General features: G+C 33.1%; 1 protein-coding gene across 1 annotated transcript; it reads left to right on the top strand.

Moving 5' to 3' along the window:
• Positions 1–648: 648 nt before the first annotated feature.
• Positions 649–27,622, top strand: LOC118752293 (laccase-5-like; the record flags this gene model as incomplete). The annotated part of the gene is made up of 8 exons (XM_036487163.1): positions 649–1,090; positions 8,351–8,635; positions 8,736–9,211; positions 17,494–17,678; positions 23,190–23,385; positions 23,461–23,673; positions 26,820–27,050; positions 27,189–27,622. Coding segments are annotated over 8 exons (2,177 nt in total), but the record flags the coding sequence as incomplete, so codon positions are not given.
• Between the last annotated feature and the right edge of the window lie 139 nt (positions 27,623–27,761).

The following is a 27,761-nucleotide window of genomic DNA, read 5'->3' as shown; positions in this document are numbered from 1 at the left end:
AAAAGAAAAAGCAGTATATTGTAACTTTTTTGCTCGAAATTTATTTTTCATTGTACCAAAAAATTTTCTCGGTTTTGTCAAGTATTTTCTTAAATATGAAGAAAACACAAAATTTTGTAAATTAAAAATTAATTTCGTTCAGAAAAAATTATAACACATTTATTTTTCTTTTAAAAATTGGGACGTTCAAACGCTATTTTTGGTATATAGTTTATTTATATTAGGTATATAGTTTATTCCAGGGACCGAAAATTACAGTTATTTTTTAGCAGTCAAACTTGGCTATTTCAGTTTTAAAGCTATTTTAGTCCTCTATAATTTGATACCAAACTTTAACAGGAGTTGAAGTGGGATTCGAGAAATTTTCTTATCCAGGTTTTCAAATGAATTTAAAAAAATATACAAGAAGCTATGCAAAAAAAGCTTCCTTCACGAGTACTGCATTAATTTGGGTCAAATTCTGCAAAAGACTCTAAACCAGCGATGCGCAGAGAGTGCTCTAAACCACTGATGATCGCTTCCTTGTCCGCTTAAGTGTGTTAGCATATATAGATTTCAAAACAAATAAAGAGAATTAGTAAAAGAAATTTCAATTTAAATTTTCAACTACCAATAACCGAACTTTTAAACTTCTTCTTCTTCTTTCAGATCAAACACCCGCTGCTTCACTTTATTCACCACGCATTACCAGCTCATCGCCACTGGAGTCACCTTTCTTCTCCGCCGCGCATGGTGTAGTTCAAACACATCCCGCGCTGGGCAACAGCAATTCGTTACCGTTAAATGGCAATAGTTTGGGTAGTGGTGGTGTGTCGAGTACGCTCAGCGTTGGCAGTGGTTACCTGAATTCTCGTGGCAATTTGCCAAAATTCAATACACAACGCTACCCACAAATTGCGAATACCGTAGTCGATCCGAATCCACAGTCGCCATTCCGTCATTTAGATTTCTCCACCAGTGCCACCGCCGAACTGAGGCGTAATCCAACATTATCGGCGCCAGATGAGTGTGCGCGCGCCTGCCGTGAAGGTGAACCGCCACGTATTTGCTACTATCACTTCACCATGGAATACTACACCGTACTGGGCGCGTAAGTAAACATAGAATTATTCTGAATACTTATTGTTTAAGAATTACTTGGCTTGATTTTTTTTTGTATTTTAATACGCGAGGAATCCCAGTAAGTTTCCAGCAGATATTTTGCCTTTTTTTTCATTTATCGCTATACTACATTCTTTGCCTCCTCAGGAAAATGCTATACTGGCGACCCTGTTTGGATTTAGATGCACATCTCATGTTACGTTTTCCAAAATCAGATTGAAGATCTCACACGTGGACATTCGCCTTGCCTAAAAAACTAAGTCCTTCCCCATTTGACGGAACCAAAAGTTGTGCCTAACGTCACTTAACATAGCCATATTATTTTTTCAGGGTAATCATATTTAGAAATGGCGTGGTCTCGTGGGATCGACTTTTCTTCATACTATAAGTAACGTCTTTAAAATCGACGAAAATGTGATGCGTGCAGATTTGCTTGTCCAAAGCCTTCAAGAAAAGGGGAACTTTGGTTCGCGAAACACTTCATACTTTCACACAGTAACAGCGGATGTTCACCTCTTGTTGGTTAGGAAAATTTAAAATCTTCGTGCATGTATTCGTCAAGTCAAATTTCGCTTAGAAGCTAGTACTTTGCACCTTAATAGCTTGTTTTCGCCGATTATGAACTACTCAGCCGGTATTCCGTTATTTCCGGTGAGTTTACTGTTTTTAAGCAGCTCTTTGACTATTCTCACCACGTCTTGATCGAATGGATAAAAGTGTATGTTGGTATGAGTTCATCTTCGTCAAACAAGCCATCCATGTCGCTATTCCAAAGTGTTACCCTCCATAACTCCACCGAACTCTGGATGTTTTATTCTAGATATCGATTTCATCTCTGTAAGAGGCAGGCCAGGACTTCCAACCATTTGCGTTTTATCTACTCTTTTCTTTTTCGTATTCTTTTCCATCCTCTCCTCTCATTATTGCACAATTATTGTTGGCAATAAGGGCAGGACTTTTTTTTTTTTTTTTTTAAATCGACTCCTCTACCCCGTTCGCTAGACACATGGATAACACTTACTCTAAGCAGCCACTCTCCAGTGATTTTGGACAGCTTCTATCTAAAGTACTCTCGAATTACTAATCATTATTCCCATACAGCCCCTAAAATAAAAATTTATTTTTACTGGGCATTTTTTTTAATTCTAGAGATGATTTGTATATATTTGGAATTTGGAAGACACACATACCTAGCGTCCTGATAGTTTATATTTGTCTGTCTGTCAATTACCAGAACTTGCCCTAGTTGTCACAAGAAATCACTGTCAGGAATATCTAGCCAGGAGTAGGATCTGTTGTCTATGTGTGGTGTGCACCTTGATGTTGTCCCGCAAAGGGGTAGGTAGGACCTGCAATTTTACGTCGACTCTAAGCGGCTATTTTATTTTTATGAGTGGCTGTTTTTCAGAGCAGAATACACTAAGAGGTTGGCCATAGCCTGCCTAGAAGTGATTACCTCTGATTAATTTTTCCAGGCTTATCCAGATTATATTAGTTGAGAATATTATTAAGAAAATCTATGAAGCGCCGGTATAGATTATCTGTAGAAGGCATTACCATGCTAGAGCCTGTTTTGGCACTGTCGAGAAAATCTCAGTTACAGAAATCTAGCGAGCATCTGGACGGAATAAGGGCTGTGTCTAGAGTATTTCCGGTTGGGTAGCTATTTTAGGATTTATGTAGAATTGTAGGTTCTCGTTTAAAAAAAAAACACTTTGGCTACAATTGTTGCCAAACGGCAATGCTGGTCACACACACAGTTGCTCTCAGCTCGATTGGCGCAATCTTGTATCATTCTTGCATACAGCCGTACAGACATGGCTTTATTGATTACTGAAAACGAAATATGTGTATAAGTGCTATGATATTTCCTTTTTTTTTTTTGATTTCCAAATGATGGAATTCCAAATAAAAATATCATCAAAAAATACAAATTCTCGTGCCTTTATTTTTTTGCATATGCAATCATAATTGCTTACTTAAATATAAATGACGTGATGCTAAAAATGTTGCACAATCTATGCAAACAATCAAATCAACGGCACCATTTTCTTGATGATTTTCACATAAATTACTGAGGCAACAACAAATTTCGCGTGTAAAATATTTGTTTGCTGGTGCAGTTGATACGAATCGTTGTCACAATATTGATGAATACTCACCATACCGCGGGAATTACACGAATACACAAAGCGAAGAAATTGCAATTGACATAACTGACGACGACGCAGACAAAGGCAATATAAACCATAGTTAGACAGCAACGAAAACTATTCAAATGTTGAATTGGCAGACAGATTTTCTACATAGTTATACTCAAAGATGTTTTTGCTCTTTTTTATATCATTCCTAAGCATAACTACTTAAAAAGTTTGTATACAGAATAGTGTGCACGTCTACAAAGCTAAAGCGCCAAGCAAAGCGATTCGTAAGCTCATAAACAACAAACTTAAAAAGTCGTTGACGCACAATGCCAACAATGATGCAGCAGCAACATCAGCAACAGTTGTTAGTTGACGCTGCTGGCGACAGAATCGAAGTTAGTTGCCAGACACTACGTCACTGCGCAAGCTTACGAGTAGACTGTGGCTACGTTTATGGAATGGAGCAGAAGCTTCAGCAAGAGAAAACTAGCAAAAGTAGCTGAGCAAAAGCGATGCTAATAACTAAGATAAATTGATGCTGCAATTTACATATTCACACACAAACAAATTTGCTTACAAATAAACTCACATACATACAATACACACTTACATAAAGCCACGTATACATTGTTGCATACCGTGATAATCGTATTTAGATGGCGCCGCATAGAAATTCACATCAACCACAACTAACTGAGCGTACAAAATTGTGAAAAAGTGAGAGTATCTGCTTGTTCGCAAATAGGTAAATATACCCGGTACCCAGTAGGAAAACAAGATTGTGCAGAAGCTAGCAAGCTTAGTTAGAAATTGACATAACTCAACGAAACTTGGTTACTACGTGGTTTTTGGTCTAAGAAAGATTCATATAGAAAATAAGAGTGGCTTACTAAATGTAAATACACACTGCGATATGTCACTATATACTGATACTAATTTTGTATAAAGGGCGTGGCAGTGCCCACTTATTAAAGAACATATGCATCTCATTAGTACCTCAATCGACCTTTCTTAAACTTAGTACACTCACTGACCCTTATCTCACTAAGAAAAGATTTGAAAATATTTCAAATCGGGCAATAACCACGCCTACTACCAAAATTCACTATAAGTGGCGTATTATATGTATTTACATTAGGGCGGGTGATTTTTTTTTTTTGACTTCATAGAAAGATTCTAGGTGTAATTCTAAGCAAATATGCCGAAGGAATCATGGGTCTAAAATCAATTTGGAGTTTGCCAAATTGCGAAAATAGGTTTCGCAGAAAATGTGAAAATTTTCACTCTTGAGCCCTCTGGTCGAAGTTTTAAGAAAAATATAAGTGTAAAATCCATTTAAAAAATTTAACCACTTCTTTACGACACTACAGCAAAACGCTAAGAAACCTATTTTCGCAAATTGGCAAACTCCAAATTGATTTTACACCCATAGTTTCTTGGGCAAATTTGCTTAGAAGTACACATAGAATCATACGCGCATGGTCGAGAAAATCTGCCATACAAATTGAGCCGCCCTATTGTATATACTCTCAGGCTTATAAATTTGTTTTATTTTTGTTTATCTAGGTACTCGATTTGACAATTTATCGTTATCGACAATGAGTAGTAAAATGCATATTTACTGTTTTTAAGGCCACTGTCAAATTTGATTTAGAATACAATTTTTAAATGTGTATCAATATGTGTATCACATAAAAGAAAAAATTTAACATATTAAGCAAGAAATAAGTGAAGAGTAGAAACGTTCCTGAGTTAATTTAAGAGTCCAGTAATTTAAAAGGAATGTAATCAGAACTAACCACTGATTGAGGAATGTATGTATTTGTAATAAAATGACAAAAATGATGTCTTAAACTTTTTGGCTTGACACAATTATTATTTTATTTTAACTAAACTTGAGTTCACAAACAAGTGGCAACCCTCTTCGTAATATTTTCAAGCTAAAACCTTTCGTGATACCTATTTATTTCAATTACCTAATTCCTCTAGTTCAAATGGAATTTAATTTTTTAAATAGGTGGCAACCCTCTACATGTTGTTTTGAAATAAACCCTTTTCATACACATTTCGATTGATACCCATCTCTTAATAATTCATTTAACTTATTAAAAAATTTGAATTTAATATTTTAACAGGTGGCAACTCTTTTAAAAAATTTGCCTATATTGTCCACAAGTCCAGAGATTTAGTCTAACACTTCATTTTTCAAAGTATAACGAATCGTGTAGATCTGATGGCACTGACAAAAAATGATTTTATACATTAACAAAAAACGCATTACTTCAAAACTGCATTACTGCAAAAAATTAGGAAATTTTTATTTCTTCTTACGAAAGCTAAAAACCCTTACTATTAAAAAAAAAATAAAAGATAACATATTTTTACATATATTTTTTATTCATTCCATTAAAATTTACCATTTTTTGAAATTTTGAAAAAAAAAATTGTTTTTTCTGGAATACCGCTGGGACACCCTGTGTTTAACATTATTTAAAATTTGTATCCCTGTAGTTCTCTACTATCTATATGGAAACTAAAAACGTCAAACCAACATTTTATTTCAAAGAATATATTTTTAACATTTGTTTCCGTGAGGCTATGCTCTTATTAATATTCTTAGTATAAAATTTGTCGAATTTAGTGGCTTCTTGGGCGCATATTCTTTATTTTATGGGGAAATTTCTGTTTAACTCTTTTTAGTGAATAAATTACCTTTACAAAAATACCAAACATGTTCACATTGCAGACAACGAATTTTTCGATTTTTCCCCACTTTGGCGGCACTGTGCTCCGTAGAGATTAAATTCAACTAGTTATTGCTAGTATCAAGTACGATATATACTTCCGAGTATATACTTCAGGAAATAGCATAGAAGGAAAGCCATCGTTGAGTTAAGCTTTGTAGATATGGCAGCCTTCATCACCAATTTTCCTTGTAAATGCCGTCTATAAAATTCAGCTCGAATCGCCTATGAAATTCGTAAAGTTTTTATTCTTTCGCACTAAAAACTAGTAAACACTTTAATAAATTAAAATCTTAATCGAAAACTGACTAGAAGATTACTAGGCATTTTTCCAACTTTCGCTAGTCGTTAAGTACAAACTTTTCACCTTTGTTCAAGTTTTTTCTACAGGGCATATTTTAGCATCTACAGCAAGCGTGTTTGTGCACACATTTACTTTGAAGTATTCTGCGGTAAAAGACCATAACAAATTCCCACGATTGTTTACACACAGCGACAATTGATGATGATGGCACAGTTGGTGGTAAAATGACTACAGTAATAATTGCTAAAAGAATTTATGATTTAATTTTATTAGCTCAGTCATACGATGATTGATCTTTATTATATTAGTTTTTAATTGCCTTAATGCATCACTATCAATATGGCGGAATGAATTTGAAAATGAAATGAAAAGGATTTATCATATGTAGTAGTATTAGTAGTACAAGTATATATATTTTTTTTTGTCCATTCAGTTTAAATTCAGTAAATGTTTTAGGCTACTATTTAATTTCGAACTTTTGAGTAAAGATTTTTGACAATAAACGAGTGTGTTGTGTGTCACACTATAAGTTAAATAAAAATATAAGAATTACAAGCTATGAAAATTCATTTAAAATTAAGTCCTTGTCTGGTGTGGTGGAATGCCACGAAATAGTCATCATGTCTCGGGTCAATGGAGAGAGTTCAGCGACTCGCAGCGACTGTGCATCACGGGAGCGCTGAGGTCCACTCCAACGGCTGCTCTTGAAATTATCCTCAGTTTACCAACCATTGACCTATGTATTCGCCGAAAACCATGCTGCTAAATCTGACAGGCTGGCCGCCGACAGGTGCAGGAAGTGTCGTGAGCGGGAGACCAGGGTAACCTTTGAGCATCTTCTCGGCCGATGTAGTGCACTTTCAAAAACATGACGAAAATGTTTGGAAGCCTATCAGTTCGAGAAGTTAAAGGACATCTCAAAATTAGGGATGAAATTTCTACTTAAATTCGTATAAAAACTTTGATATGCTTTGCGATGTTTTCTTTAACGCGTAAAAACGAGATTCAAATGGCAACTCTAAAAACCTACCGGTCTATGTGTGGCTTCATGCGGGCTAGATAAAGCTAACCTAAGCTAAGTACTTTTCTACTAGAAATTTAAACGGAGAATTTAAGTTATATTCACTTAGCATAATAGCAACCCCACTAGCCATATCTTAAGCTTCTTCACGAAAATGAAGACAACGGATATTATTATACTAATAAGTTGACGCATATGGTGGGATTGCTGTTCTTATGGATTGGGTAGAGCACACCTAAATTCCGCACGCCGGTCATGGCTTCAGCTGACCATATTCTTATCTTAATGTATACTAATCTAATGAATTAAGCAGAAACTTTTTGTCCGCCTTTTTTTTCTTACTGGCGTTCAATGACCATAAAAAATGAAAAAAATCAAATACTCTCTTATTTTTTATTATCATTAGACTCATTATACTTAGTTCATTTATTCCCAATTCGCTCAGTGAGCTAGGTGGTTTTGTTCCCCTTTGCGCATTATAAAATTGCGCCACTTTCAATTAAATTTTCAGTATAAATCGCTAAGCAAGTTTGTTGTGCGCTAGTGCATGAAACGCCATAATTACGGGTATTGCATTTTTTCAACAATTTAATTACGATTATTTGCGCGTAAAATACGGAAAAGTGCCAGTAAAAATATTATTTCATTAAAGAAATGTTAGGTTTTATTTACTTAGCTCATTTCACTAAAAATAATCATTATTGATTATGCAAACAAAATTTTACTTGAATTATTTATAAAGTTAATTGAAGTAAAAATGAAAATGAAATATGTAAACGGATTCAAAAGCACCAGTTACTTATAACTAGCTACATAGTATTATTGTGTTTATGTGGGTCAGTAAAGCTGCTGAAAATAAATTTAGCTTTTAAGGCCAAAAACTAATTTTAAATGTAAGCAAATTAGAGATTTACAGACTAGCGCCAAAACTAAATAAGTTTGCATTGTAAGTTCGTGCCTTAAGTCTTTTGTTAGCCCATAAAATTTGCTTGCAAATATTCATTCTCACTTTTTCTAATTTCTTTTTTGCCTCTAGCGCTTGCCAAGTATGCACGCCAAATGCCACCAACACCGTCTGGAGTCATTGTCAATGTGTTCTTGCTGATGGTGTCGAACGTGGTATACTCACGGTGAATCGTATGATACCCGGGCCCAGTATACAGGTGTGCGAAAATGACAAAGTCGTTATCGATGTAGAAAATCACATGGAAGGTATGGAGACAACAATTCATTGGCACGGCATTTGGCAGCGTGGCTCACAATATTATGATGGTGTGCCATTCGTAACACAGTGTCCCATACAGCAGGGCAACACTTTCAGGTGAGTGGCAACAAAAAAAAATATACAAAAACTATTTACACTTAAATAAAAAATTTATATTAAAAATTTTAATTCTATGCCAAAAATCGCGCCCACGCAGATATCAGTGGACCGGCAATGCAGGCACACACTTCTGGCATTCTCATCACGGTCTACAGAAATTAGATGGTATTTACGGCAGCATAGTTGTACGTCAGCCGCCGTCGCGTGATCCCAACTCACATATGTATGATTTCGATTTGACTACACACATTATGCTGATTAGCGATTGGTTGCATGAGGATGCCGCAGAACGTTATCCCGGACGCTTGGCCGTGAATACTGGTCAAGATCCCGAATCGGTGCTAATCAACGGCAAGGGTCAATTCCGTGATCCCAATACTGGTTTCATGACAAATACGCCATTGGAAATTTTCACAATCACACCAGGACGTCGCTATCGTTTCCGTATGATTAATGCCTTCGCATCCGTTTGTCCAGCGCAGGTGACAATTGAGGGTCACACAATGACGGTAATTGCTACCGATGGTGAACCAGTGCAACCGGTTGATGTGAATACGATCATATCGTTCTCAGGTGAGTGAATGTAATTAAGGAAAAAGACTTAAAGAGAATTAATTCATCGAATACGCATTGGAAAAAAATTGCACTAATGTTTACTTACACCAAGGAGAAAAAGTCTGAGTACACCATTTCTTTTTTAAATATTCATAATATTTTGCAAGCTAAAATTTGTTTGTTATTTTTTTATTAAACTATGGGTCAACAAAATCATATAAACCAAGGATTTAAGCTTTATACAAAATTAGGGAAAATTAAATAAATTTTCATAAAAATTTTCAATTTTTTAAACAATTTTTTTTTTCAAGTTAGCTATAAAATTAGTACGCATTTTCTTCCATACAAGAAATGAGCGAATTTTTTGTATATGGAAGAAAATGCTTAGAACTACGAGAAAAAAATTAGTTAAAATCAACACGATTTCTTAGCCACTTAATTTATACACTAAAATTTAATGGGCTATAAAACTGCGCACTTGAAATTTTTCAAAAATTCTGATTAAAAAGTTGAAATTTTTGATGTAATTTCATTGAACTTGAAACTTGGGTTTATATGATTTTGTTTGATAAAAAAATAAGGGACAAATTTTATATTGCCAAAATATGGTGAATATTTAGAAAATATACACAGACTTTTTCTGCTAGGTGTATGTTATTTTCATGACTTGTTTCTACCGGCTGGTTGTTTGTTGTTACATTTTTTTTTGCATAAAATTATGTACATATGTTATGTTGCATTTGTCATTTAAAATATGCATAAGTCGTGCAAGTTTCTAACGCACAGCTGTCACAATGATTGGTCACTCATACAGCGGCGCCAAATTTGCGCTGAATTTTAATATTTCTATGGGCATTACAAAGCATGAAATTAATAAAAAAAAAAAACGATTAATAATAGTTAGTAGATGCGTAGCCTTCGCTCTCTCCCTCTCTCGCTTGCCTTTTATGGCGCTCAACACTTATGAATTCATATTTGTACGTATGTATATGCGGCACCCTGTGCTTGAACTCGGCATAAAAACAACGCACCACTTTCAGCAGTGGCAAGTGAACTCAATGAGTAATAACCTCGAAGACATTAATATTCCAACTTGTAAAATGCCAAATACGAGTATAAACAAGAATATAAAAATTAAAATGAGCAAGAAATCGTGTAAAATATTACTAAACAACCTAGCCGCCAACATAATGCAACATAATTTTCGCCACAACAAAACGAAAACAATAAATAAATGAAATCATGCAGTTAAACGCCAAAGACGTAAAAAAAGCTATTGATTGCAGCAACAAAAAACACCGCACTGGTTTTTATAAAATCACACACACACACGCCTAGTTAGAAATAAATAAACTACAAATAACAGCATGAAAATGTATTATTTGCAGGCAAGTTCGCAGCATATACCATAATCATAAACATAAGTGTATTTGTATGTGCATACATGTATGCAATTTTTGAGTGCAAATGAACCGAGCGTAAGCTGATGAAAGTGAGCGACTAGTAAACAAACGTTCGGGATTTGGTGGAAATATTTACTTATTTAGTTAGTAGTAGAATAGTATTAAAAAATTGCCGGTCGAAAAGTCACACAGGGCGTGAATAGTTTGTGCATACCTCGATTGTGTAAAATATTTATGTATATATGTATATTTGTACACTTAGTATGTACAGTTGTGGCCGCATAATTAGGGCACTAAATACTTCTTTATAAGTTTGTTTATGTTTAATTATTTTTTTTTGTGCAAAAATATAGTTTACGCTACAAAGTAAACCATGGATTTCAAACCTTTTACAAAATTTATGAAAATTTTACCAAATTCAAAAAATGGGCATCAAAATTTTAGTTGAAGTTTCAAGCGATTAAGAACTTGAGTTTATTTTTGAGAATTTTCTTGGCTGACGATGTTTCGCATTTTCTTCCATACAAAGTTCAAAAACTTTTTTTATATGGGAGAAAATGAGCCACACCGTCAACGAATTTTTTATCGCCTATAACTTCCGCAATCCAGCATTTAGTACATTTCCATTTCACTTGAATCTGAAATTTAATTAATTTGATTTAAGTTGAAGTTAATTTTTTAATTTATCTGGATTATTGGTGCACTGAAAAGACTGTACTTAACAAGTTAATAAATTAAATTAAATTATTAGTATATTAGTATCAATAGAAATTGTGTTGAAAACGCTTTACATCTAAACACACGTAGGAGCGTTGCCATCTGCTTAAAAAATTAATTTCGACTCGATTTAGGGGATTTAAGTAATTGAAATAGATATTTATGACAATATGGGTGTCAGCCTGAAAGTTTATTGAAGAGGATTGTCATCTGCTTGTGAAGTCAAATTTAATTAAATTATAGAAATTTATGTACATAAGTTCTTAAAATATGTCCATAAAACGAAATAATAGGGTCACCAAACTCCTTCCTGCATCCCCGGCTGATAAATTATTAAGTTAAGGAACAAATATACCTTTGCGGTCAGCTGATTAAGTTAAGTGACATTTTAAGCCGTTTTGGACATTTTTCTTTTGCTTATTTAATGTTTATAACTTTTCTGTAAAACATTGCACACATAAATCCACATTTCAAATTTTCTTACAAAATTTTTAAAAATTCAACAAAATTTAACAATAGCACAAATAAATTTCAAACTTTTTATTCAAAAATTTTGCAAAAGTTTTATTTAGGCATTCAGTTTTATAGTACATTAAATTTTAGTACAGTGAAACTCGAAATTCAAGACTGTAGAAAATCACGTTGATTTTTAATAAATTTTTTGGCTGAAGGTGGTGAGCATTTGCTCCCAAATAAAGTATGCTCGACAATATACGTGCATGTTTTCATACAAAATTTAAGCACTTCTTAAAGCAAAACAGAATATATCTGTATATCGTCACTACACACGAATAAAGGCCCGCTAGTGTTTTGATGGCGAAAAAAGGCGCGTAAAAAAATTTTGCGAAAAAAGATGCTTATGAAAAACTTCGGCGAAGTATGTTAAGAGTTTTTGACGCTGAATTTTTTTTATGCGTCTTTTTTCGCCGTCAACTTATGAGCTCGCGCCTTTATTCGTGTCTAGTGACGATATGTATATATATGGAGAGGGACCTACGGGTTCCGATTCGAATACTTTTAGAGCTGGAGCGTTGATGTCCTTTCGAACGATTAAAAAAAAAAAAGCAATTTAATTTTTTTTTTTTTAATTTTACAATTATAAAGAAACGTCTAAACAACATTTGACTTCAAAAAATATATTATTGATTTTTTTGCGTGCAGAACCTATCCATGATCCGATTAAAATTCTTAATATATTTGTTCACTTAAGTGGCTTCCTGGCCTGGTATATAATTAATTTTATTGAGAAATTGTCGGTTTAATTCGTTTTAGTAATTTTTATAGTTAAACTAAACACTAACATATTGCATATTTCGATTTTTGCCGGCGTATGTAAAAAAAAAACTATTTGGGTAAAATGTAGAAAAAATCTCTTTTACTTTTCTTTCATACCATTTCGGAAAAAAAATTCACTTTCGCTGACTCTTAACGATTTCGACTGTATAAATACACACGTACACATATATTCATGCAAATGTTTCATATCTTATAAAGGCTCTTTAAATGCCCTGCTTTTATCGCCTATAATTGTTTCGGCAACCATGTAAAACTTTACAAACCATTAATTGCTACTGCAAGTGTTTATCGCGGCAGGCCCACTTTCTTATCGCTTTTATCTTAACTTTTACATAGTTTTACTTTGCCAAACAAGTATTGTTTTCTGGCGGGTGTTTTGGAAAAAACAAAATCAAAAGTATTCCAGTAAGCAGATAATTTATCATATTTATAAACGCTCAGCACTACAGCAACAATTAATTGACCATTCCACTGTGCTCCACAAAACTTTGCCAACTGTTTCATTAAAATCTTATACACCTTTTTACGGCGCAATTATTAGCAATAATCAAGTGTTTGGCTGAAGTTAAAATTTTTATTTCATAGCGCTTTAAGCACACTAAATTTTATTTTTTCCTTTTTTTTGTTTTTGTTATACATAATTGTGTAGTTAATTTGCTAACATCAGCCACTATGCATTATGAGTGTGTGTTTAAAAACCGGCTTCTTTCAAGCTTATACACAAATCTGATAACATCTGTTCAAAGTAAGCTTTTTTTTAATAATAAGTATACATAATTTTTTTAGGAATCTCTTTTAAGTTTCGACTTCTTGCAAGTTTAACCGCCTTAGGAAGATCAACTTTTACATGGTTACTTAATAAAATCATACCCTCTAGTCAAATATGTAACAAACGACCGAGAATAAGGATATTCATTGATACCTTATGAAATTCCAAGAAATATCTTAAAGGGCTTATAATGTATCTATATCGCTATGAATTTATACACACATCTACTTATTCGTTTTATAAATTTCATGAATCATATTAAGTAGTTTAATACTTTTACGATTTCATTAACCCAATAATTAATTAAGAACACTTATTACACTCACTAATAAACTTTTTAATCACCACATACTGTAATTGAGTTGTTAATAAATAATAACTGTTTATTGCACGTAGCATTAGTTTAAGCACAAATGTATCATACATACAAATGAAGTGGAATAGCATTACTTCTTAAGCAGCGTATATAAGGTCAGATGATCAAGTTTGTTTATTTAATTTACATTCTTCATATATATAGGTATGTTCTTTTATTAATTGTTTATTAATATTGCCGTTTATCTATTGTGCTCATGTTGAATTTGAAGTGGTTAAGTTGATGTGGAAAGCTTAAAAAAATTCAAAAACTAATTGACGGTAAAGACATACATACGTACGTACTTCACGCAGCTAAATTTGCGTATCTTATTGGTAATGTTTAATAGAACTGCTTAAAATTAACTATAATAATAACTAAATTAAATTTTTTTTTTTTGATAAATGTTTAAAATACCGTCAGCTAAATTAATTAATAAAACTCAACGCGATTTTCCAACCACTTCATACCAAAAATTTTTATAAATATTCAGATTAAAAAGCCAGGACCAATAACAAAAGTTATGATGGAAAGTGAATGTCACTCTCGTAGTTTTTTTCCCAAGAGCGCTTAAAAACCCAAACCGAAATGAGAACAAAACCTTCGGGAGTGTTTCAACAAGGACAAAGCTTAGAACAAACCTGTCGAGAACGTTCTCAAAGAGATATACATATATAAGAACAATACCCTGTGGAACATTCCCAAAGGGAGCAAACTGCGAGCAATACTTTCGGGAAAATTCCTGAGAGAACAAAATGGGACAAGAGTGTCTAGAACAGCTGGCAAAAAACCGAAATGGGAAAAAAGTCTAAGGAGCTTTCTGTCGAAGAACAATTTTGGAACTAAAATCTCAGGAACTTTCTGACAGAGAACAAAATAGGGAAATCTTAGAAATAAAAATCATGGTTATCGTTGAAACGACTTTTCAACCCAACACGAAGACACCCCTCTCATTCCTAACGTTAGGTTCTCAAATCATTTGTTCTCGTTTTGTTCTTTAGCAAAACGTTCCCCAGATTTTTTTTTTTATTTGGGGCCGAGAGAGCCTTTAGTAATATGAGAAGGAAAAAAATTTCATTTCATTCATTGAATATTAAAAAAAAAATCAACATGTGAACACTTTTTTGAGTCACTGTACTCTTTTAGTTAATTTCTTCATAAAACAAAAAAAAAAGCTTTTAAAAAAGTATTAACCATACAAAATAAGTTATGCTTCAAGAGAAAAACGCAGATAACTTTCATCTAGTTGCAAGTTTCTGAGTTTTTTTTTGGCAATATAATGTAAAATATACGTACAACAATATAGGCCAAAACCCCATAAAGCAATTCAGAAGTCAACAATATTTCAGAAAATTTGTTAACTTTTACTTTTTTTTTTGCTAAAATAACAAATAAAAACTGTCATAGTAAAATGCTTAAAAAATGAGCGGGATTGGTTTTATCATTTGCAAGAAAATAAATAAAATTCAAACTAATTCGAAAAAGTAAATAGCTGTAACCATCGCACAGTTTCCTAAGTAAAAACACTATCAGATGATTGCCAAAAAATGCTTACAGCTGAGATCACTTGTTTTTTAACAGTTGTTCTTATCTTCTACATTTTCTTTAGTTTCTATTACAATTTATTCAAAATACACTAACAGACTGAACCAAAAACACACCTACAACCTTCCAGAAAAAATGGTATGAAGAAGAGTTACGTTACTTATGGAACTGTACGATGGCTATAACTTCATAATAATTCCAAGTTCGGAAAATTGTCAAACTTGTAGTTCTTATTTATCATTTTAAATCATAAAAAATTAATTAATAAAAAGCTCGGCCTTTGAAAAAATATTTATACAAGTGCATTTCTGACATTTTAGCTCAGCATAATTCTTTATTGAAGGCGTTTTCGATTAAACAGCGGGGACATAGGCATTTTTTTAAGAATCATAGAATCTGTCATTAACGTCTTCTTTGGCAGCTAGCGATAGACTAAGACATTGCACAGTGGGTTAAAAGACTTCTCTAGCGGAAGAAAATTGATATATTCTAAAAGAATAAAGTGTTGTTTATAGCCATCTTCATGAAAGCAATTTATGTGGAAATTGTTTTTTTTTATTTAATATGAAAACTAGCAGAAGGGAAAAAATTATTTTTTACTTAAATTTTTTGTGAAACCGGCAATTAAGATGTTTTTTTTTTGGAATGACATTTAAATATTTAATTATTTCCATACATTTTTTTTCAAAAAAATTTTTTTTAATGTTATTATTTATTTATTTTTTTAATACTCTGAGGCGAAGTTACATATATTAAAATTAAACAATATTAATAATAAATAAACTTATTATGTCTTGCATTAAGAGTTTGAGCAGCGAAGAAGGTATATAAAACCACGGGTATTTCTCTAGAAAAACCTCCGTATTATTATAAAACAATGCAGATGATGATAATGAAAACGAGCCCACTTGGATCATAAGCATCAATCCTTTGTGACACCCAACGAACATTATAACAAGAAACGATATGTAACAAGAACAAAGCTGCGCAGGCGGCAGGTGTCTGTGTCAGAGCGCTCCATACTCATCTGTCCAAAATTAGTCCTCAAATAGACAAAGGTACTCTCACTCTTTCTTTTCACGGTGAGATCAAGTCGAGGGTTTACTGTATGGCTACTGCTTATGGCCTCGTACCCAGATAAGTCTGAGTAAAAAATATTTAAAAGGAAAGTGCAAACATTCGCCTCAAAAGCTAGGAGCGCACAATGAGCAGTCCCAAAATCCTGATTTCCTCTTGGCTATCAGATTTGATGTTTACCTTCCTTTCCGACGTTGCGCAATTAAGCAGCTACAGCCATCTGGAATCCTAAATTAAAGGTTGATAGCGTGTTCCCTGTAAAAGATCTCTCCGCTGACACTTCCGTCAAGTTTCGAGCAATCCGCATGGATATGTATATTCAATTAACACGGATAGATTTTGGCGCGCTCATGGCGTCCGTCTAATCTAAATGTAATAAAATATAATTTTTTTTATTCACCGCTTGAAGTGCCGTGAATTGGCCACCAAGATAGTGCGATTTGACCCCGCTGAACTTATTCGTGTGGGGTTTCAATCAATCGATGCCCTTACAGCCAGCATAACCCAGGTCATCGCTCTAGTTCAGTCTCATCTTTTGTCTTCTAAACCAGTGACGATCAAAGCAAGCTTTTACTACATATTTGCGCTTCTAATGCGACTTCATGCTATAATAAATATTATCTTCACATTAGTTATTTACTTTGCAGTGTAATCGCTCAGCAACTTGGCTCTATTCGTCATTTTTATTGACTTACTATATTACCAGAAACGCCAGTTGACAATAACAGGCTTAGTAATTAACTACTAACTCACTACTGAGCGGGTGTAATTATTTAAACAAAAAATTTAAAATATGCGAGCTACCGCTAATTTGTAACTATTGATACTGCGCAATTATTTCTAATTTAAAAAGTCAGGGTTAAATTACTTCAACATACCATAAATAATAGAACGACATCAACCAACTAGGCGCTCAATAGCGCAAAACCGACTAATTGCATTTCAAAAATACCAATTTAATGAAATTTAAATTATTTTAGCTAATTACTTTTGCACTCAAACTATTTTATGTTTCCTAGTTCGTTAAATATTATTTTTAAAGAAATATGCTCCAGTTATATATGTATGTATGTACATTTGCTTTCAAATCTAACTAACCACCTCTACCTATCTCTATTTGCTCCCCCCCGCCTTGCAGGTGAACGCTATGACTTCATTATCAATGCCAATCAACCTGTCGGCGCTTACTGGATACAGGTGCGCGGTTTGGGTGAATGTGGCATTCGTCGCGCTCAACAGTTGGGTATTTTGCGTTATGCGCGCGGCCCCTATCAACCAGCATCGGCTCCACCAACCTACGATGTCGGCATACCACAGGGTGTGGTAAGTAAATGGCTTTTGTATTATTACTTTATTACCAAAAAAAAAAAAAAACACACAAAAAGAATATAAAAGAAATACGAAATCATATAAAAAAAAACTGTAACATCGAATAACTCACGAATGTAGTTGCCATTCAGGGCATAGCCTTAAACAATTTACTATTTGCATATTTTTGTTCCCATTGCGGCGATATATAAATACTTTAATGTACTGTGTGCGCTTTTGAAAAACAGCGTGACTCAAAGCAATTTTTGTGTGTGTGTGTGTGTATGCGTGAACTTTTGTGCGCTAAGTGATTGTTTGTAGCTAAGATAGTGCCATGATTTTACAATTTGATCGTCATCGAGGCTGATTGCATACGAAACTTGGTCTGGACGTCAGCCTGCTCGACGCTGTACGCGATCAAATCAATGAATGTAGCTTTACATACGAAAAAACGTGCATGTAAAAAAATAGCAAAATGTTATAAATAACATCCGTATTGCACTAATTAGATCATACTTTAATATAATTCTGTTTTAATTATTAACTTAAGATCGCTCTGGCCGACCATCGTTGGCATCTTTCTAGGCAAACAGCGCGAGTTTTTTAAGCATTTTATATATTATTTCCTTCGCTTTGGAGTGTAGTTTGTCAAGCAAAAATATTGTTGGATTTCAGGAACTTAAAATTACCATTATCCCGAATTTTGTATGCAGTATCAAAATTTTTATTTGGAAGATCTTCCATTCTAGATCATTACAAAAACGTTAGATCTTGCATGTTTTCGAACAAGGCTAATCATTTTACTGGAAATTTTTTTCCATAATTTTTAACCATTATAAAGGAAACTGCTTCTTGGGAATTCTTCTTGAAGTGAAAAATAAAATCTTAAAATAACGGTTATAGGTAGTATGATCGAAATAGTTACAACCCAAAATAACGATTACTTTTAATCAAGAACCGCAGTCATTATGAGTTTCATTAAAAAAAAAAAACTTTATTTAATCATTTGTTTATTTTAAAAATTTGCTATCAAGAGTAATAATAAATTTCTGAGCTTTATGGTGTAATTCAGAAATAAAAACAAATTTTTCGAGTGTTGCTTTTCTCTGAAATATTCATTATTTTATGAGCTAAATTTTTTTAACACAAAAAATCTTTGCTTTTTAGTTTATTTTTATTTGGAAAAAATAATTAAATTTTATTTTTAATTTTTTTTTTATTGAAAATAAAACGGATTTTTGAACGTTGTTTTACCTATTGCCTATTAATTTTTGAGTTTTATTTTTTTGGCAGTTCTTAAATCTTAAAACATCACACCGCTTAAAAATTACTACAATTTATCAGCCGCATATTTTATTAATACTTATTTGTTAAGGTTGTCCTTAAAATGTCAACGTCTAAATTTTGTATGAACAAAAAATTAAGACATCCACGTAAATTTCAAAATTTAAAAAAAAAAATTTAGGGGTTTAAAAATTTTGATTTTATATTTTAATCGCAAAAATTTGGCTATATATTAACTTGAAAACTGATAAGTTTTGCATGTTATTCAAGCTTATTCATACAAATTCATAAACTCGCGGAATTAAAGTTGGTCAAAGAGATAATTTTGTCGAATTTTTATGACTTAAAAAAATCAACTTTCACAAACCCTGCTAGCGAACCATAGAAGTTTTTTTTTTTAATTTTTAAATCGTAGTGGATGCCTTTATTTCGTATATAAAATAAAATAAAGCGGTACCCAAGCAAAACCTATTTATCACTGAACACCTATTCGTATTTTGATCTGCCCAAAAAAAAAAATTAAATCCAAAGTTAATTGTTATTTGTTAGGGATATAACAACGCTTTAGAAATTAGTTAAAATTTCGATTTCTATAATGATTATTTTTTATCTAAAAATAAAAATTCGAAAATAAATCATTATTTCAGAAAGATGACATTCGACAGTTAAACACTTTTATTTATGATTAAAAAAAATAAGCTTGATATGTATATGATTTTATATTCTGAGCGATTAACAAAACTCGAATAGCCATTTTCAAGAAAGCAATTTAAGTGAAAACATTTTTTTTATTTGAGTTTAATATGGAAACTGACAGAAAAAAATCATTTTAGTTTGGTTTTTTTTTTCTCCAGACGTCACTATACAATTCCTATGTAGAATTGCTCGGTAATTCCGAAAATCGAGATTATTTTTTTTTTTTCTATGGATGCGTTTTCGAGATATTTGCAATTTAATCAGAAATAGCTCCCACAAAATATCAATCACAATTTATGGAAAATACAAAAATCATAAAATAACGGTTCAATTTGATTGGAAAATATGAATCCTATTTTAACGGTGGCAAACTTCTTTCCTACTCCAAAAATAAGGAGCAACGGTAAAATGCAATCAACTTTCAAAAACTGTTCACTTTAAGGATTTTTTTTTTTTACACGAAAATATTTTTCTAATATTCCGACCTCGAAAGTTCGCTAAGCTGCATCCAAAATTACTTAATTAAAGTTATTAGTTCAATGCCAATAGTTAGGCGATGAATCACCAAAGGTTCAAAATACAAACTCCAATCAACATCCAATAAAACTCGAATGCAAAACTGAAATATAGCAACTGAATAGTACAATATCTATAGATTTCCATGTAATTGATTTATGCCAATCAATTTGTAAATATGGTGGCACATAAAAAGAAAACAAAGGTATTAGCTAAAAATTTCAAAGAACAATTGCTGTCGCTATTTGAATTTGTTTTTACATACATACATACATACATACAAATGTACATATGTATAAATCGCTGCAAAAAGGAACTAAAATGGCAAGCGCATAAAGCGCATGCGCAAGAATAAAAACGTAGCAAAAAAAAACAACAACATAAAAGTGCATCTAAACAATAGCGCGATAATTGTAAAGCAAATAAAAAATATGGCAAAATGTTACATAAGAACCAAGAAATGGCGCCTGCAGAGCCATTGGTTACGCGCATACATATCGCCTGTTCACCTGGTAAGTTGAAAACATTCCAATTTTCCACCAACGCTTGGTGACTGTGTGGCTGAGGTACGGCACCACCTCCCCCCCACTCCACCCCCTCTACCGCCAGTCACTCGTAATGCACAAGATCACACACCAATTTGTGACTGCAATCACACTGGGAAAACGTGAGTTGCAAGAAATAAATAATTTCAATTACATTTAGTTAAACAAATATTATAAAAAATTTGTACAAAAATGAAAAAAAAATTAAATAAAAAAAATATTGTACAGAAATTAGCAGTTGTGAAAATTGTGGCATTTGCTATGGCTTATGGCACTTTAAATAATTAGAACAAAAAAAAAAACAATATAATAAAATCAGTATCTTGGTTTATGGCAAAACGCAATGTACTCTTATTTGCTGGAAATGCTATATTTGCATATATGTACTATGTAAATTTGTATATGTATATTTATATTACTTATTAATATATTAATATAAGTTTTGTAAAATAGCACAAAAAATTCGAGCCTTCCTTTTGTGTAAAGGCGTAGCACAATAGTTTTGAGACCTTTTTTATCGACAAATAGCTTGGTGATATTGCCTACCTCAACGATTTTTTTACGCCATTTTTATTATAGTTTGTACTGGAATTGTACTAAATAAGTGCGACAAAAAAATGTGTGAAAAGTACTTAAGTAAAGAAATCTGTTATTCCAGTTAGATTATAAAAAAGTAAATACATTTTAAAATAAAAGCTATTAAAATTTTTTAAAAAAACTTGCTGGAAACTTTACAAATTAAAATCGGTTTTAAATAGTAAAATTCATGAAATTTCCATAAAAACTGCATTAAAAAATCTCTTGAATTCACATCGGCATAATTTCCGACAGACAGGTAGACAGATAGATCTAACATTTCCCTTCTAATGTTTGTCTTTTATTTTTGTAGAAAATGTTTTGGTATCGATACCTACTCAGTATCGGAAAGGAGTACTTGTACACAGAACTACGATTTTGCATATTTTTCAAAAGTTTTTCTATTTTTTCATAAAAAATATGCAACCGTACCTTTATTTAGTTGTAAAATATTTTCGGTACAAACATACCATTTTGGCTACATTATGAAAGTAGTTAAATAACTTTTCAGGAAATCAGCTCTTATTTTTATTCACATTTCAATGCATTTTCTGGTGAGGATAACTTGTCCAATAGCTTCTCTCCTTTGTAAAGGCGCATACAAATGATAATAAAAAGGCGGCAAAGCAACGTAACTGTAGTAGATTATGCCAGATAGACAGAATATTTCTTTTTAAAATGTCAGATCGAAGAACTCGGAAGAGAATGATGCACCTTTTCTAAAACATAGTTTTGTCTCGAAACTTTCTTTTCATAGCCAAATTTTAAATGATATGGAAGGGAAAGGTTATCCTCAGTTTCGTTTAATATATACAGACGAAAATACATATTTCTTTCTAGGTACATTTATTTACTTCTAGGTAAAGTTTTTCCGCAGATTGGGTACAATTTCAAAATTCAATTATCTATCCCTAATGGAGTATCAGCTGTAAAAGAGAACCAGAAACGAACAGCTGATTGCTATTTGTTCAATAAACATACTTCAAAGTCTAAATTAAAAATACCCAGCAGGGTTGCATGAAGAAATGCATTCAATTAGCACTCAATTAAGTACTAATCGAGCAATTAATAATTGAAATTTTGTATGGTAAATCGAACTCAATTAGCGTGTTAATCGAGAAGGCTTGGCTAATTGCTTGAAGAGCTATGTCAGCGCTGACGGTACTGGATTTGCCTTAGCTAAAACTATAATTTTTTTATGACTTTTGCTCTTACGACGGAATACGCCATATTTTATAAGTCATTTTTAAACAAAAAGCCCAACCGACTTAAGTTCTCATATAAAAATTTAGGAGTACCTCCCCCTTTTTTGAAGTCGGGTCAAAATATAAAAACTCGGTTTTAAATTTCCTTTTTCGTCATTTCCGGTTTTCAAAGCTATTTAACAAAACTTAAGTAATAATTACCCATTCTTAATTATAAGTATTGTACATAAATGTAAATAAGTAATGTTTTTATTACAAAAAATATAAAGACATTTTATTCTTCTAGCTGTATAGTTACAAGTATTATGCTAATTATATTTTTTCTTACAAATTTTTTTTTTTCTTTACAATGAACCATTCAACCAACCAATCAACCAACAACCCCAACCAACACTGCAAAACTCCAATATGTCTTCACATCTGAAATCATCAAAAATGTTAAAAATCTTTCGGAAAAAACTCTGCAAAATTTAAAAATTTAACGATTTGATTTGAAATGTTGTATATAAAAACCAAAAACCGAATACCAAATACCACCAACGTTTTTTTTTTAATATAAATGGCACAAATGTATATAAATGCACAACACCTCAATGCTTACGCCAAATGAAATCATAAAACTAAACTAAAATTAAATGCGGTAAATTGCCATAAAAAATATGAAAACAACAAAAAAAAATTGTCAACAATCAAATAAAACAAAGGTCATGAACCCTCTGGACGCCCAATGTAATACACCGAGAAACGATGCTATCTGCGTGAGTCAGCTGAAGAGTGCGCTGGATGTACATCGCGACATTTTAACACAAACGCCCGATGTGAAGATCTTCTTGCCCTTCCGCTTCTACGTTTACCGTCCGGAAGAGCTGTTCCAGCCAAACACCTACAATCGTTATTTGGGTAAGTTTTTTTTCACATACATATGTATGTATATATATAAATACAGAAATAAAAACCTCCAATTTGCTGTTGCAGTTGCGCCCACTGGTGATCATGTCATCTCTCTGGTCGACGAGATCTCGTACTTGTCTCCACCGGCGCCACTTACCTCGCAATTCCATGAAATCAATCCCGAACAATTCTGTAACGGTGATAATCGTCCCGCTAATTGTGGTCCAAATTGCATGTGTACCCACAAAATCGATATACCGCTGAATGCAATTGTGGAAATTGTGCTAGTTGATGAAGGTGAGTGAGATAAGTATATTTACAAATTTTGAATGTCTTTTAATGCTTAACATCATTACTACGATTAGTTGGTTTTTTTTTGCATACATTCCTTTTTGTATAGACACAAGCATTTTGTTAAAGTTCGATTGTATTGATAAGTGAATAAGTAAAATCTAAGTACCTCAGTGCAATGCCAGGTGCCTCCCAACCGGATGCAAACAATCGCTGTATTGCCGCATAGATTACAGAAATGTTGCAAAATATGTACAGTGGCGGTCAAAAATGGTTGAATGGTGTTTCGTTTTTAATGTTTACAATATTTTTCAAGCAAAAATTTTTTTGATATTTTTTTATATATATATATTTTTTATTTTTTTTGGTTCATGCTTTAACAAAACCTGTATAAATCGCACTTTGAAACTTTAACAAAACCTGTATAAATGGCACTTTGAAACTTTGTACAGAACTTAGAAAAATTTCACAAATATATATCTAAATTTCAAGCTTTTTAAGCAGAATTTTTAGAAATTTTTTGGGTATGCAGTTAACAAGCTTATAAAATTCTATTAAAATAAGTGCAAGTTTTGAGCGACTAAAAAATCGCATTGATTTTTATTTGATATTTATATGAAAAAAACCGTAAAACCCGTCAGCGAAAAAAAATTATTAAAAATCAATGCGATTTTTCAGCCGCTCAAAACTTGCCCTTATTTCACTAGAATTTTAAAGGCTTGTTAACTACATAACTAAATTTTTTTTTAATTCAGATTAAAAAGCTCGAAATTTAAATGAAAATTTATGTTATATAGTTTTTATTAAAGCATGAACCATATTTTTATAAAAAAAAAAATATCAAAAAAACGTTAGCTTGAAAAATATTGTAAATATTAAAAACTAAACACCATTCATCCATTTTTGACCGCCACTGTATTTATGTATATATATATATATACATTTGTATGCCTGTATGTAATTTATAGTTTACCAACAGCGGCACCCACGAGCCAAGATTTTATGTACATATATATATTCAGCGCAAATTAACGTTTATGGTAAAATTATAAAATCAGCAAATCGAAATGGTGAATTGTAGATTGTTTGTATGTAGATTGTGAGAAAATTATAAAACTAAATGTTTGATTAACTAAACACAAGCAAACGGAAAAAATAACTTCAACGCCTTTGGGCATTTCCGATACTAATTCACCGCTGCACATTGCGCTCTCACTAATTTTATGTTTGTGGCATAGACATTTTTTTTTTTTGTTTTTTTTGTTGTTCAGTTCATTCAAAAGGCAGCTGCAGAAAACATGAACTAGTTCAGCTTCGCTCTGAACCTAAGGTGTGGTTTAGCAGGAAAATCTTAAGTAATATCGTAATAATTCGTATTAAGATTACTAAATTACTTTTTTAGGCTAGTCGTAGGATAGTAAAAGCGAATTACAAGTGGATGTCGATGCATATGGTGTTAAGAGTTGCGTAGTGTGCGATAGCAAGATTTAATTTTTTTTAGTTTTTTTTTATTGTTTAATGTGTATTTAACATTACTTAAGCTCAGAAAATGTTATTCCTGTTTTTGCACATTTCATAAAATTCGAACCCCTTCTTTAGAATTAAAAAAAAAAAAAAATATTTTGAATACGCCTTTGCAATAACTTTGAAATAAGACTTTCTTCTCTTACCTAAAAAAGGGGAACAAATGTCGTTAGTGTGAAGACAGTCTGCCGAAATCCACAATGAAATTTAAATTTTTAAATTTTGGTCCTAAAATTGACATGCCCATTTCTATAAGATTCTTCGATTTAAAAATAAAAGTTGCGGGTCCTAAAAGAGCCACGCCCATTTCTAGGCGTTCATCGCCTTAAACAAAAATCTTCCCGAACAAATATTTTTGCCGAATGGCTGTCCTACCGGTGTTTAGGCGTGACTGCTAACACCGGGTGCCTAAATGCATACTATGTACTGCTACATGTGCAAGAATTTCCTTCATTAAATTTGTGAAATTGTTGCATATGCACTTCTCAACTGCCATGTAATAAAACTTTCCTAAGTTATAACTTGATGGCTCTACAAAGTATGCTCGGCTTAGTCTGATACATCCTCCGGACAATGCTTCCATACCACCCTCGGACCTCGCCGCATGAATTTTAGTCGTACAATATCAGGTGCAATCTCCCCGGCCAGTCACGAGAGACGTGTTAGTTTTAAGAACACTGTTTCAGCTGTCGATTAACCAGTGGCCATGTGGACCTAGCCAATTTGCATCCCAAGTTTTCGCCCAGCATTTGTTAGGCTGACTAAAAGGGCATCTGTCATCAGAAGCTAACCAAATGCAGGCAATGAAGACCTCTGCATTCCTCTATACATAATAATAGTAATGTTTTGGCGCTAACAGTTTTGCTAAGTGTTTGGCCTAGCTACATCCCCAATTTGTGGCGTGTGACCTGATGTTATAACACAAAAGGGGCCTACAGCTTCTTTTCTAATTTAGATTTTGCCCCGATTAGGGATCGAACCTAGGTCCCACGGGGTAGTAGTATGCACATCTAACCACTCAGCCACAGCGACGGCCATTACATTAATCGGTGGTTCTTGAGACCAAATAATCTTGATAGCGAAGTACAATGTTGCCATCGAGAGAGAATTCAGGCATTCTCCTACCGTTCTTGAAGCTATCATCAAAAGATTTTGGTACCCTGATTATCGCCTGGCCACCAAGTAAGTATTATACTTGTGAGCATATAGCTCGATGCATCCTTTATTGCGGCTATTTCTGCTTGAAAAACACTGCAGAAGACACCTCCACCTACCTTTCCATCCAGCAGCAATCAATCCGTGAAATAGTTTACAGGACAATGGTCCCTGAAACTAAACCCCATTCCATCCACCATGGATAGATTCCACGAATTTCATGGATTACTCAATGATCCGCTCTTACAGTAGGTATGCTGATTTGATGGCAAACGAGCTTTAGAAATCCCCCTCCTTATCTGCAGATTAACGCGTTTCTCAAGCACCTCAAGAAAAACTCCCTGTGTGTACCATTTTGGGCTCTGCCTATCTTGGGTATGAATATGTACCTACATATTCTGCTTGTTTAGTAATTACAGTTATTTGTCGAACCCTATAAGACTAACTTATGCCATCTTCTCTCCCCCTCGCAGTTCAACAGCCTAACTTGTCACATCCCTTCCATTTGCACGGCTACAGCTACAGCGTTATCGGTATAGGTCGCTCACCCGACACCAGCGTCAAGAAAATTAACTTGAAGCACGCCTTGGACTTGGATCGACGCGGTCTGTTGCACCGTCAATATGATTTGCCACCACAAAAGGATACACTGCCAGTGCCAAATAATGGTTACGTGGTGTTACGTTTCAAAGCGGATAATCCCGGTAAGTAGCATGCTGAGTTTATTAAGCAACATTTTCGAAGAGCTTTTAGGAATTTCTTTTCTTTTTCTGGAGTTATGTGAGCTTCTTAATATTTCGAAGCTTTTATGTGTTCGTGCTTATGATTTAATTTTTCCACAGGTTTCTGGTTCTTCCATTGTCACTTCCTCTTCCACATAACGATCGGTATGAATCTGATATTGCAAGTTGGCACAAATGCCGACTTACCACCAGTGCCACCAGGTTTCCCAACGTGCGGTGATCACAAGGCGCCCATACCGATTAATTAACTATAATACAACCTAAAAGGTGCCAAATTCTTTCTAGACTTCTTCTAGTATATAGAAAGTGAAAAATATATAGTAAAAAAATTTCTTAATATAAACAAGCCACAAAAGATGATAAAATGTGTTCTGTAAAAAAAAAAAGAAGCACCTCGACAAGTGAAGTGCAAAAAGCACAGCCTTAAAAGGAATGATGAAAAACAAATAGACCGAACATGGAAAGTTAATTTTATCAAAACATCATCGTTAAAAAAATAGTGCTTAAAACGAGGAAACAGTCTTTTAAGAATGAGCTTTCAAAAACACCAAATTAAAGCCTTTGAAAGCTCTAATCATCATCAATATAGCATCAACAAATCATGTAAAAGCTCACGAGTAACAAACATTTTATCTACCACAACAATAGCGACAATTACAAAAAAAAACAACT

The sequence above is a fragment of the Rhagoletis pomonella genome, unplaced genomic scaffold (assembly GCF_013731165.1).
Source record: "Rhagoletis pomonella isolate Grant_MI unplaced genomic scaffold, Rhpom_1.0 Rhpom_scaffold_01373, whole genome shotgun sequence".
NCBI classification, from domain to species: Eukaryota; Metazoa; Arthropoda; class Insecta; order Diptera; family Tephritidae; genus Rhagoletis; species Rhagoletis pomonella.
Note: the sequence above shows the minus strand (reverse complement) of the source record. Positions and strands in the feature narration are given on the sequence as shown.